Source organism: Penicillium cosmopolitanum (assembly GCF_028827165.1).
Source record: "Penicillium cosmopolitanum strain IBT 29677 chromosome Unknown utg000008l:1.0-4398992.0:1.0-4402845.0, whole genome shotgun sequence".
Taxonomy (NCBI): Eukaryota; Fungi; Ascomycota; class Eurotiomycetes; order Eurotiales; family Aspergillaceae; genus Penicillium; species Penicillium cosmopolitanum.
The window spans coordinates 2,286,698-2,298,698 of NW_026622678.1; the positions used below are offsets into that span (position 1 = coordinate 2,286,698).

The following is a 12,001-nucleotide window of genomic DNA, read 5'->3' on the forward strand; positions in this document are numbered from 1 at the left end:
ATTCAAATGATTGGGGTATATGACACGTACAACGAGTCTGGAAACGCCTCACCTTTTTTCGGTGGGATCCACGACGCGAGAGGTTGCTTGTCGCGTAACCGGGGGAAAGATCACGAGTGGGATGTGGTATGTCAATGGGAAGTAAGGGTATTGGCGAACGAGGGGTTGAAGAAGGAGAGAGGATTGGTGAGCAAACAAGCTCACAAAAGTCAAGACTGCGGCCAGAACGACCCAGCCAGCTAAAGGAAATGTAATGAATAATGAATAATGAATGAATGGAATGGAATTGACCTGTTCTAAATTGAACCCTTAAGCGCGCCGCCCGATTTGACGGGGTGCACGGGCCATTTCCGACGCGATAAGCGATAAGATAAGGGCTTATCTCTGATATCCCCGGAGCCTCGGGCAAGGGCGACCAAGGTACCTTCCCTACCTGGAACTATGAAAAGTAAACAAATTACTACTCTAAACAAATACAAGAAGGCACACATGGGGAAGGGTTGTTATTCTACTCAAGTTGGGAAAGATGCCAGGGGCGTGGGGAATAAGTTCTAGAGTCGAGAATTTCATGTTTCTATGAGCATCATCTACTAACACTATACTAATGTACACCTAACTAGTAACTAACTTAGTTGAGGCGTGCCGTCTATATGTTCACGAAGGACTTGAATCTACCAACTCGAATGGACCTTGAAATGCTCCTTTGCGCAAATACTACTAGAGCGAATTTCAGGTCGAGACAACGTCTCCAATTTAGGGCACGGAATAACCAGCCGAAGAAAGCTGTCGGGGTTCTCCGGCGGCATCGAATGTACCATTAGGCAAGACTCGGATGGCCTGTGCAGTGCTCTGTCCAGGAGCCACCCATGAGACATTATGACCAAGGCTTTTCATAAAAGCAACAGTGGAGTTGTCATAAGTATACTCAAACGTGACTTGGTTGGGGACCAATTGATCATGTAGACGAGGTTTGGCGAGCGCTTCAGCCGCTGATAGCCCCTGGTCAATGACGTGGATGATGTTCTGGACAGTGGCTGTGATGATCCGGCTGCCACCAGCACTGCCAGTAACTAGCACAAGTGTTCCGTCCTTCTTTGTCACGATGGCAGGTGTAATAGAAGAGAGGGGCCGCTTGCCCGGTCGGATATAGTTGGCCTCGGATGGGATGTACCCGAAGGAATTTGAGGACCCGGGAATTGAGAAATCTTGGTGAAGGAGTAAGTTAGAGGCTTTTTTTCTAAGTCCATAAACTTCCACAAAATTACGTACCGTTCATCTCATTGTTCATAATGATACCAGTCTCGGGAACCAGGACCTGGCTTCCGAATAGAGTGTTGATAGTGGTGATGACTGAGATTGCCATGCCAGTGTGGTCCGCTGTCGCGATGTGGGAAGTTCCTGGTCTGGGAAATGGTTAGTTTTTGGAGCAAGTCAACAAAAAAGAATACTTGAGAATCTCCACATACGTATCTAAACTTTCCAGGCCTGACGGATCATATGCGGAAACGTTCAGAGTATGCGTATCCGAAATTTTAGATCGAATATCGGCAATCGTTGACTTTTTCAACATGTCGCGTTCATACTCCGCCATACCCTTCACAAATGAAGGATCGCCAAGCTCGGTTCTCTATTTCAAATGTCAGCAACCGGATTGGATCGAAGATAAATTAACCATGATAATACCTCGCCATAGCCAAAGCGAATGGCCTCGTCTAAACGGTGAGTACTCAGGTTCAAGGCCTTCTCATCGGAAAAGAGGCCACGGTATGTGTCCAGAATTTTGAGAATGCTCAATGCGACAGACCCACTCGAAGGTGTCGTGGTACTGGTGACAGTATATCCACGATAGTCAATCTGAGACGTATTGCGAATTTCGATCGAATAATTTTTTAAGTCTTCAAGGGTCATAGTACCATTTGATGCTTGTAACGCTTTGATCGTGTTCTCAGCGATTGCACCCGAGTAGAATGCAGCAGCCCCACCCTCTGCAATGGCTTCCAGTGTATCAGCGTAGCGCTTGCGGGTGATGATGTCTTCCAAGCCCAACCGAGTCCCGTTTGGAGCAAAGTCGAGAGCCCAATTTGGATCTTTAGAGAGGAAGTCTTCTCCAGTGCCCACTGCGGAATTCATATATTTGACCAAATCAGGAGTCACTGGGAATCCATCCCGCGCGGTGTGGATTGCGGGCTTCACTAATGTTGACCAAGGCAGAGAGCCATATTTCTTATGCACATGCTCTAGAGCTCGAACCTCACCAGGAACACCGCTGGGTTGCATGTTAGATAAAACCTTCTAATTGAATTCGCCTTCCATACCTTGCAAGTCCACCATAAAGAGATGCGTCTGTATTATTCTTGTACATATCCTGGAAGGCCGCCGCTGGGGCCGTCTCACGGAAGTCAATAAATTCATCAGTGCCGTTGGGTGATCGAACAAGCATGAAGCCACCGCCGCCGATTCCGCTGTGATACATCCCTAGAATTGCGGTCAGATATGTCGCCATCTTGCTTCAGAATGACATGACCTACCAATCACTCCCACGCAAAACTCAGTCGCAATGAGCTATTCGTTTTATAAGCATTCGGAAAATCTCGTATTTTGCGTATTTCAACAAGAGACTTACAGCATCGGCAGCATTGCCACCCATTTCCAAAATTTTGGTACCATGTCCTGAGCAGATTGAGCTTTCACTCGCAACGGCTCCCCGCTTTCCGGGCCCAAATTCGTGATCAGAGGAACGCGGGGAAAGCTCCAATGGCGTTGAGAAAGCCCCTGGTAGGTGAATCACAAGAATTGTCAAAGAAAGAATGGCCAATAGACCCAATCTTGCGGGTTTGAACATGTTGATGATTGTTTCCCGCCAGGAATTTTGCGACTCGGGAATGGAGTTGGGGCGGGTTATGAAGGCAGAGGAGCTTAGTAGGGGCTATCGATGGTATCATATATTAGTTTCTTTATTTCCCGCCGAAGATGCAAGAGGGGGCCGAAGGGAGTGGGGTTTGGGTTGGAGAAGACATTGGTTGATTAGAACAAGGATGGACTTGCATTTTTCTCCGCATTTTGAGAGGTGCGTCGCATTCCTTGCTGCATGGCAGCACGTTAAAAGTTAGAACCAAGCCGCTAGCACCGCTGCCCCTGGATGTTAAATTGATTTGGTCCGACTCACGCAATATTGGGGAGGTTCCGTGTAAAGGTGAAAATGAGGAATCCGATCTTCATAGCGATATCAAGGAACAAAAACCCTTATCTAATACCCGAAGGCCTGTCATTTCAAGTTCCTGGCGGGTGACTCGTGGAGACCCTACGCCCTGGCGCCTTGAACCCCGCTGATAAGCACTGCCCGAGGTAAACTTTCGCCCGAAGCAAATTATTAATATCAACCACCGAGATTTGGAGTCGCGTGGTATCTGCTTGGTAAGTTTATTATAACGTGACATCGTGCCTTTGTCTTGACCTTTGGCTTCTTTGGATCTGAGCCGTGGTGCTTGTTAGTGTCGGGCATCCAAGCCAATCGGCCCGAGCGTGTGCCTCGTGGTTTTGGTTGCGGGGATCGGCTGACTTGGACGATGAAAGGTTAAGATCTTCTGTTGGCTGAGATTAAGAATCCACCCAAATAATCAGGCTGGGGTGGCGGAAGCCGTTAAGGCAGTTACTAATAGCGCCCCCGCAGACTTAAGAGCTGTAGAAAGGAAGGGCTTCATCATCCTGGCTCTACCCTGGTCGGGAAAACATCGGAATAATCATTCCACATCTGGGCACCAGGACCGAAAAGAAATAGAGAATACCAACTGAAAATTAATGGAAGCCCGCGACTAGTGGGGTTTGAAATTAACGCTATCGTGTTCATCTTCACGAATTCTTACACCCCACACCCCATCCCTTTGCTCAATGTGCCTTCAATAAACATCGCTCACCTGAGCAGTAATACTCATATTCGGCGGTTATTAACACCACTTATAGCTTGCTGGAGAGACTTTGAGGACTTTCAACGTCACGGTATAACTCTCTCGTGTTCAAAAGCCCAGTGTGAGCCTCAGATAAACTAGTTATACCACATAGCTGCATCGCAGTCTCGAGTTCGTCCTTCAACACTAAAAATTCAAATGTTAGCCTCGTCTGGCAAAACCTAAAAAGAGTCCTTTAAACTTACACTGCATAGTATATCGGACTCCCTCCTCCCCATACATTAAGGCGTAGAAAAAGGGCCGACCGAGACAAACACCTTTCGCTCCAAGGCAAATGGCTTTCAAGACATCCGAGCCTCTTCGCACACCTCCGTCTATAAAGACCTCCATTTCTTCCAAAATGAAGGGGTAATGTAGACGAATTTCCGCGAGAGTAAGTATCGTAGGTTGTGCTGTATCGGCAGCTCGTCCGCCATGATTAGAGATGTAGATACCCTTGCACCCGATTTTCCACGCTTGCAGGGCATCCTCCGCACACTGGATCCCTTTGACGAAGACGGGAATACCCGTCCTTTCTTTAAGCTGCTTAATATTGCTCCAGCATAGGTTAGGGTCAATCGATACCCCAGCAGACCGAGCTTGTCCACCTTGCTTTTCGGCCGTGGTTTCTCTGGGTTCAGAAGCTCGCTTCTGCTTTGCTATCCGTTTTTCATATCGCTCGTTCGCTTCTCTTTTGCTGAAAACTGGTAGATCCGCAGTGACTATTATCGCTTTCGGTCGAAGTTTGCAAAGACTGTCGACCATCTTCTTCAGTGCAGCTTTATTGGGATTCACGTAAAGCTGAAAGTAGAATGGATGACCCGCGGGAAGTGCTTCGATGATTTCTTCTGTAGAAAAGGAGGACAATGTAGGAATGATGATGGTGCTACCACTCGCTGCGAATCCTTTGGCCAGAGCCATTTCAGCGTCTGGGTGAGCAAGCATCATGAGAGAGGCCGGCGCATTGAAAATCGGGACATCATAAACATCGTCCAGAATCTTCGTCTTGGTATCGATATCTTGAACAGCTCTCGCAACTCGAGGTCTCAGGAATATTTTGCGATAAAAATCTGCATTGTCGGCCTTTGTGAAGCTATCGTTTGAAGCACCCGAAAAGTATGCCCACGATCGTTTATTGAGGCATTTCTCCGCAGCCGCTTCGAGATCGTCGAGGTTGATGATTTCATCAATCTGGGGAAGATCATTTTCTAACCTCGGATTGCGCGTATTTTCCATTCGCGGTTTGTCGGCAACGAATTCGGCATCCAAAATTCCGATCCTTTGGCTTGCTTCAAAGTTATTTTCTGCAAGTTTGAGGCTATGAACACTATTGTAAGGCTCACTCGCATCCCTGCCGGAATACTCTTGAATGATATCCGGCCCACCGGGATGAATTCCAGCAAAGCCAGTTATATCCCATACCGTGCCATTTATCGCCATCCAAGTATCAGTGTCTTTGACGTGCTGACTGAGTTCTTCGAGTGTAATCTTTCGCTCCGCCATGTCTGTATGACCAGTGTTGGCAGATGAATGCGTAGCGAATTTATGACAAATTGCCTTGTTGTCGGGGGATATTCCAGACTACTTCGTGGACAGACATGCTTTATCTAGCCTCACTTGTCATGTTAATAAATAATATATACTTTCACCATGATAGAAGGTTTGGCCGATAGGCTGGCAGAAGCGGAGAATTGTACAGCAATAGACTTTTGCGGGGTCAAGATTGTCGTTGGAAGGCGTCTCAACGCCTGAGATAAGTGTTTCTAGTCTAATGGGAAAGCCGTTCCCGGGAGGCTGTTCCACATATCTCGGCTGATCGTCTTCCCTACAATGATCTTATGTATCAGTCAGCTTTGATTGCTGGGATACTATACGAGTAAAAGTATATAGGGTTTACACCGAAAATGGCTAGCATGAGAAGGTCTTCAAGTACGCCCATACATCATTAATGATTCCTTTTACCCACTCCCTTTTTATTGACATTTTTCGCCAGGAATGATAGTAGTTTATCCAGTTCCAGTTTGATGAGGATTCTCCTTCGTTGTGCTCCTTCTCGGCGCTAGACCATTAGCTACTTATAAAGCACTCTGGGCTACTTTTGGCAACTCGAATTTTTAACTTCAATTTAGACAAAAATTCCCAAGGTATCTTCGACTCCGAGTCCTCGTCTTGTAGGTGACGTGCCGTTTAGTACCTATATATGTGAGATAAATACGCAAATTTTGAGCTTAAATATCGAGGATATTCCTAAGCGGAGAAGGAGACAACTGTAATTTATTGAGTTGATAATGACAAGTAACTATATGGAGTTCGGCCGGGACAAATCCATTCCTGGATTTTACTCCGCCTCTAATTGTGGACAATCAACACAGTCACGATGTCATTACCTTACCGCCCAAACGTCAACTACGGTCCTTTATAAGGTGACTTCCATGGGAACTTTCTGACACGGAACCACACTTGACCCCGGACACTGCTCTTTAGGCCGGGAATATCGCCTGGTAAGTGTCTGTCTTCAGAATCACCACTAATCTTCTCATACTACAGCTCTCAACCTATATCTCGTGCTACAGCTCTGTTTCTAACCAGAAGAACAAGGATCCTTTGGTAACCTGTTTCCTCAAGATGCAGGAGGAAAGTTCCACATACTCTCTACACGTTCAGGATCGTGAGAAACTCGTCGTGAAGGAGGAGGGCATTAAGTCCCTCACCCGAGACCATCAAGCAACCACTGACGTGGATTCGAAACTCACAAGTCAGGTCGACGAACTTCTAGAGGATTTTAAGTCAGGCCATGAAGCCTTGAAGAGGGATTTTGAAGAGATGGACTAGGGCTTCAATTCACAATTTGATTCACTTGCGGAGCAGCTTAAGGACCTGCAACAGGACACTGAGAACCTTGATTCTCGCATGGCTCCCCTCGAAGCCCACCGTCAGAATTATCTCGAAATACGGAGGCGAACCCTTGTCAACTTTGCCCGCCGGGCAATGAAAGATGAAAATTGAACTCGACTTTTTATGGGGTTGATAAGGAAAATTCCATAATTTCACCATCGTAGAAAATTCCGACAATAGGCGGACAAGGAGTGGAGAATTTACAGCAATAGGCTTTTGCGGGGTACAAATTGTTCTTGGGGGGCGTCCCAACACTGGGACTCGGAGTGTTTCGAGTTCTAATAGGAAAGCCGTTCCGGAGAGTTGTTCCACGCATCTCGGCTGATCGTCTTCCCCACCATGATTTCATCCATGGATGTATCAATCGATTGACATTGCTCTAGCTAATACACAAGTAACAATATGTAGTTTTTTTGCTTGTTTGCTTTTGCTATATAAAGAGCTTTGATTATTTACATGCTCTCGTTGACCATACAGTAAACTCCTAATCCAAGTAGAAGAGACGCGCCTCCGCCCAGTGTCCCGGCTGCCTCGATCGGCAGTGTCCCATCTAGATAGCACCACAGCACACTTAGTACATCAAACCCATCAACGATCATTCCCGCAGCCAGGGCTCGTTGGGTGTTGTTCCAGCTAATACGCGTTTGGGGCTGACCCGAGCTTGAAAGTAAAGGCTGCTCACTTGGGTTGGTGGTCTTGCCCACAAGAATTGGTGAACCTTCAGAGTAGCAAGCGTAGAGAAGAGCTCCTAGGACAAGGTCCCGACTCCCGGCCATTTTACAGCCAATCGCGGCTTCTGGGCTAAATGGCATGATAAAAACAGAAGCAAGTGACTTGGGGGTGGCCAGGAAGCCAAGCCCTACAGCCATGCGTGAGATCGAAAGGAGTGTCTGCATTATTTCGCAGTGGTTGGATAGGTAGTATTTGATAGATAATAAGAGGAAACTTGAATTTATTTCAATTTAAATCATGTCGTTAGTAGGTATTAATATCTGCTTTACGGCTTGCAAGGTTAATATATGCAATCTACATAACGTTATGTAGTTTATAGTTACTAGTTAACTATAACGTTATCCACGTTATGTTTTAGACTTATAGTAGCAGAAGTACTATACAAAAGAATTCTTGATGAATTCTCCAAGATTACTACATTCCGATAGAGTATGGTATAGGTGGATATGGATGACTTTCTAAGGGCAGAACGAGTTAACAATACCCAGTATTTGGAGTTCGGGTTCGAGGCTCTCCCCACGTTGGCGATAACATGCTTCCCCGCACCATCAAATGTTAACCTTCAGGAAGGTCATTCCGGATAGCACCACCCCAACCCCTCTCGCGAAATGTCTGCTCGAATACAGGTATACAGCGGCTTCTGCTGCTGTAGGGTAAGCTCAGATTTCTTTAAAACCGAATCAATAAAATGAAGAACGAGCGAAACACGAAAAGAAAACCAGTCAGTCGCCGACCGCATGCTCTTGGGGCATGCAAAACATGCCGGAAACGACACGTCAGATGCGACCAAACGCGACCAGTTTGTAAAGCATGCAGTGATGCAGGCCTCACTTGCGAGGGACTTGCGTCGGAAATTCATTGGGTTGGCGCAGCATCTACGGATCCAGATTGTACGAAGGCTGAGTCAAGTTCTGGGCCAAATGTTCGTCGCCATCTATATACAGGTGCGTGGGCCTTTAACCCGCCTTCTTATCACGTTAGTCCTCAAACGTTTATTAATTGAGCCTTGCGTAACTAGAAAAGGAAAGAGAGACAATGAGCTCCGCCCTTGTGGATCAACTCTCGTCGTTCCCCGTCGACCAGTTTCTAATGGAAATCGACAATACCTCCCGTGATCTTGATGACCAAACAGATGGTGAAATCGCGATCGGACCTTTCGGTGTCCTGAACTTGACAAGAGATACCGCGGTGCCCGATCAAAATAAGGGCGAAAATGCCCATGAAATAGCAGGAATGAAACTCGGCAACACAGAGAGCGTGTCTGATCTCACCGATGCCCCCTTCCCGGAGTTATCAACCGCCGAGGAAGTGCTAGGGAACCTGGACACCTACCTTCAATGGGCCGATATATTCAATTTAGATCCTCCACCGGTTGGTTGGACACTCACGCCACCCATATCGGGATTCGAAGAATACGGCACAATCGTGACTCCACCCAGTAGTGCAGACCTCCCTTTTCTTGATCCTCAGCTTGAAGGCATACACGCTGAATTGACGCCACATGACTTGGAAGGTCTCAGATATACTCGGAGAGGGGCCGCTTCTCTTGAGGCACTTCAATGAACATGTCGTTACCCGAATAATCTGGCTTCCTATGACCCAGAAATCACCATGGACCATTCTTAATATTCCCCACGCCATGCTCACGCTGGACCAGATCACTTATATGGGGCAGGCCACTGTAAAACATGCCAGCCTAGGAAACCTGTATGGTATACTTGCATGCGCAGCCTTCCACCTGTCAGCAAACCCCAACCTCATTCCAGACAGGCCTGATCAATACTGGACTCGACTATCAGCTGCTGCCTATGAAGAAGGAAAATCTCATGTAAATAAGTCACTCGAGCTTGAGCACGAGGGCCCTCAAAAGGCCAAATATAAAGAGCAACTCATGGCGATGATCAGTGTGACCACATTTACAGTGAGTGTTATTCTAACTCATCCTGATTTTGTAACATCAACTGACATTCCACTTAAGATACTTTCGAACCATCAGAGAGAATGCAGATGTCATATGGTTAATATGGAATACTTGATTCGATTGCGAGGACTTGTGAAGCCTCGAATCTCACGTCGGGCGAGGCTTCTTCACTACATGTATACATGGATCCGCATCTTGACTGAAAGTACTCTAGTCTTGCACCATGAAATTTCCCACACAGCACCCAGCAAAGCTCTCTGGTCTCGGCGTTTGGACATGGAAGAGTTGACAAGACTGAATCAACGGCGAGCTTCCGTGCCAACATACGAGCAGAATAGGGGCCTGGACTATTTCCTTCGCGTGTCTGAAACCGAATCGGATAATGACCTCAACATCGATGATCCAAAGGATATTCAAGCAGGCCTTGGTGATATTCACCTTGTGGATTCTCGGAATCATCCAGAAGAATTGCATACGATGGTCAATGGAGTGTCAGAGACATGGCTAGGCCTCCTGTCTCAGACTACTCGGCTGGCGAATGTATTGGACCAAATTAATTGTGGAAGCTGCATAGTGTCCCCGAAGCGTCATCTCGCCTTACAAAGAAGATCACTTTGTCTTGAGAACATGATTTGCACTTTCACTCAGCGAGAACTGCCACCATCCGGTGGGGATCCGAAAGCTCACATGTTGAGAGCTCTTAATTACGCTCTAGTTATTTTCTTTTATAGAAGAGTACGCGGTGTAAATCCCTGTATTCTTCAAGGTTATGTGAAGAACATCATTCATGAATTGGGGAGCTGGGATGTCGAATTGGAAAAACAGGCATTACTTGGCCCTGGCACTGCCTGGCCAGCATTTGTGGCGGGGTGTGAGGCAATCTCTAGCGAAGATCGCCATGGTATCTTGTTTTGGCTTAGAAAAGCAAACAGTCAAAGTGGCTTTTCATCGTATTCCTCCGCAGCAGCGATCATGGAGGAGGTTTGGAAGATAAGGGATAACTATTGTGGAACTGGGAACTCGCCGGGGTCACAACCATCGCCAGCTGCATTTAGTTGGACAGATTACTCTAAGCAAAATCTCCAATGGTTGCTGCTGTTTTGAGTTTTATTATCATGGTAAGCGGAACTGGGATTCGTCCATGTATTTATGTCAACAAGCCAGATTTTGCCCTTTATCCTTTCACACTGCTTATTAGTAGTATTTTGATCTACGATAATTTGAGGTTTTTTTAGATGCAGTATAGCTAAACAGAGAGAAGATAATGTTATGAATGAGTTTAGAATTCTGTTTCTATTCTTAATCTACTTTATTCTGCTATTTCGAACAGAGCTTAGACACCCTTAACCTGAGCATTGCGGAGCAACTGCTGAAGCTCTGCAACGTACTGCTTCTTGAGAGGGGTAACTGGCTTGCGGTAACCTCCAGTCTTTTGACCTCTCAGCTCAACTCCGGCTCGCACAGCAGATGAATAGTTGTGACCCTCAAGGAACTTGCAAATAGGCCACGCACGAGCCCAAATCTCACGTCCTTGGCGAATATCATTGTTAACAACGATGGCATTCCACATGTCGACGGCAAGCTCAGGAATGAAGTTGGCGGCACCCCAAATAATGGCCTCGTTACCGGCAGCCATACCATAGAAGGTAAGAGTGTCCCAACCGTTCATAGCCGAGATCTTGTCACCGTGTCCAAAGACAAGCTCAGTGAAGTCGGGCGCATTGCCGGAGGTGTCTTTGAACGACTCGACGCCAACCTTGGACAGACCAGCAATCTGCTCAGGTGACAGTGTCAAACCACTGATAGAGGGGATGTTGTAGTAGACAATAGGAAGCTTAGAAGCCTGGTGAATCTCGAGAAGGAACTCCTGGAGCTGCTCATAGCTAAGAGGATCATAGTAGGGTGGGACGACCATGACGGCGTCAACTCCAATCTGTGCCGCGTGCACAGCCAGTTCAATCGCCTCGTCGGTCTTCGTGCTGCCGACTCCAATCATAACTGATCCTCGTCCAGCGGTATATTTGAGAGAGAGTTCAGCAAGTTGCTTTCGTTCGGCGGTTGTCAGAGTGGTGAACTCGCCGGTGCTACCACCTGGAACGATCCCATGGATGCCGGCATTGAAAAGATTGTCGATGTGCGACTTGAGGCGACCCTCGTCAATCTTGCTACCATCATCCGTGAGAGGAGTGATCAGTGCGGCGAGAACACCCTGGAACTTGGAAGGCATGGTTGTAAAGTAAATCAGGAATATTAATCCAGTAAAATGAGGATTGAGAAGATGAGAAGCAAGTTTGTAGATACTGCTCGAGTGTGATGGATTCAAACCTGGTGCAACTTCAGGCCTTTATGAATCATTTTCGGATTTCCTATTCTCCATCTTGCCTCCTCAATATCATCGTCTCATTATCTCGTGGTTACAATGGATCTCCAAAGCTCCTGATCTCCATGGTGAGCTCCCCCGCAGATCAAAGACGTGAGAACGATTTAGGCAAGCAACGGGCCTTTCAAA

General features: G+C 46.9%; 6 protein-coding genes across 6 annotated transcripts; 2 read left to right on the plus strand and 4 right to left on the minus strand.

The window, feature by feature from the left end:
- Positions 1-753: 753 nt before the first annotated feature.
- Positions 754-2,842, minus strand: N7509_007429 (gamma-glutamyltransferase; the record flags this gene model as incomplete). Its single annotated transcript, XM_056632066.1, has 7 exons — positions 754-1,205; positions 1,270-1,403; positions 1,467-1,627; positions 1,684-2,266; positions 2,316-2,475; positions 2,529-2,562; positions 2,624-2,842. 7 exons carry the CDS (start codon positions 2,840-2,842, stop codon positions 754-756), a joined length of 1,743 nt encoding a protein of 580 aa, XP_056487617.1.
- Positions 2,843-3,954: 1,112 nt separating this feature from the next.
- Positions 3,955-5,447, minus strand: N7509_007430 (uncharacterized protein; the record flags this gene model as incomplete). Its single annotated transcript, XM_056632067.1, has 2 exons — positions 3,955-4,091; positions 4,151-5,447. The coding sequence occupies 2 exons, from the start codon at positions 5,445-5,447 to the stop codon at positions 3,955-3,957; spliced, it is 1,434 nt and encodes a 477-aa protein (XP_056487618.1).
- Positions 5,448-6,321: 874 nt separating this feature from the next.
- Positions 6,322-6,776, plus strand: N7509_007431 (uncharacterized protein; the record flags this gene model as incomplete). Its single annotated transcript, XM_056632068.1, has 3 exons — positions 6,322-6,355; positions 6,429-6,445; positions 6,492-6,776. The coding sequence occupies 3 exons, from the start codon at positions 6,322-6,324 to the stop codon at positions 6,774-6,776; spliced, it is 336 nt and encodes a 111-aa protein (XP_056487619.1).
- A 515-nt stretch (positions 6,777-7,291) lies between these two features.
- N7509_007432 (uncharacterized protein) lies at positions 7,292-7,735 on the minus strand (the record flags this gene model as incomplete). Its single annotated transcript, XM_056632069.1, has 1 exon — positions 7,292-7,735. The coding sequence occupies one exon, from the start codon at positions 7,733-7,735 to the stop codon at positions 7,292-7,294; it is 444 nt and encodes a 147-aa protein (XP_056487620.1).
- A 388-nt stretch (positions 7,736-8,123) lies between these two features.
- N7509_007433 (transcription factor domain-containing protein) lies at positions 8,124-10,596 on the plus strand (the record flags this gene model as incomplete). The annotated part of the gene is made up of 4 exons (XM_056632070.1): positions 8,124-8,224; positions 8,266-8,515; positions 8,595-8,996; positions 9,085-10,596. The coding sequence occupies 4 exons, from the start codon at positions 8,124-8,126 to the stop codon at positions 10,594-10,596; spliced, it is 2,265 nt and encodes a 754-aa protein (XP_056487621.1).
- Positions 10,597-10,825: 229 nt separating this feature from the next.
- On the minus strand, positions 10,826-11,719 carry N7509_007434 (dihydrodipicolinate synthase family protein; the record flags this gene model as incomplete). The annotated part of the gene is made up of 1 exon (XM_056632071.1): positions 10,826-11,719. One exon carries the CDS (start codon positions 11,717-11,719, stop codon positions 10,826-10,828), a length of 894 nt encoding a protein of 297 aa, XP_056487622.1.
- Positions 11,720-12,001: the final 282 nt, after the last annotated feature.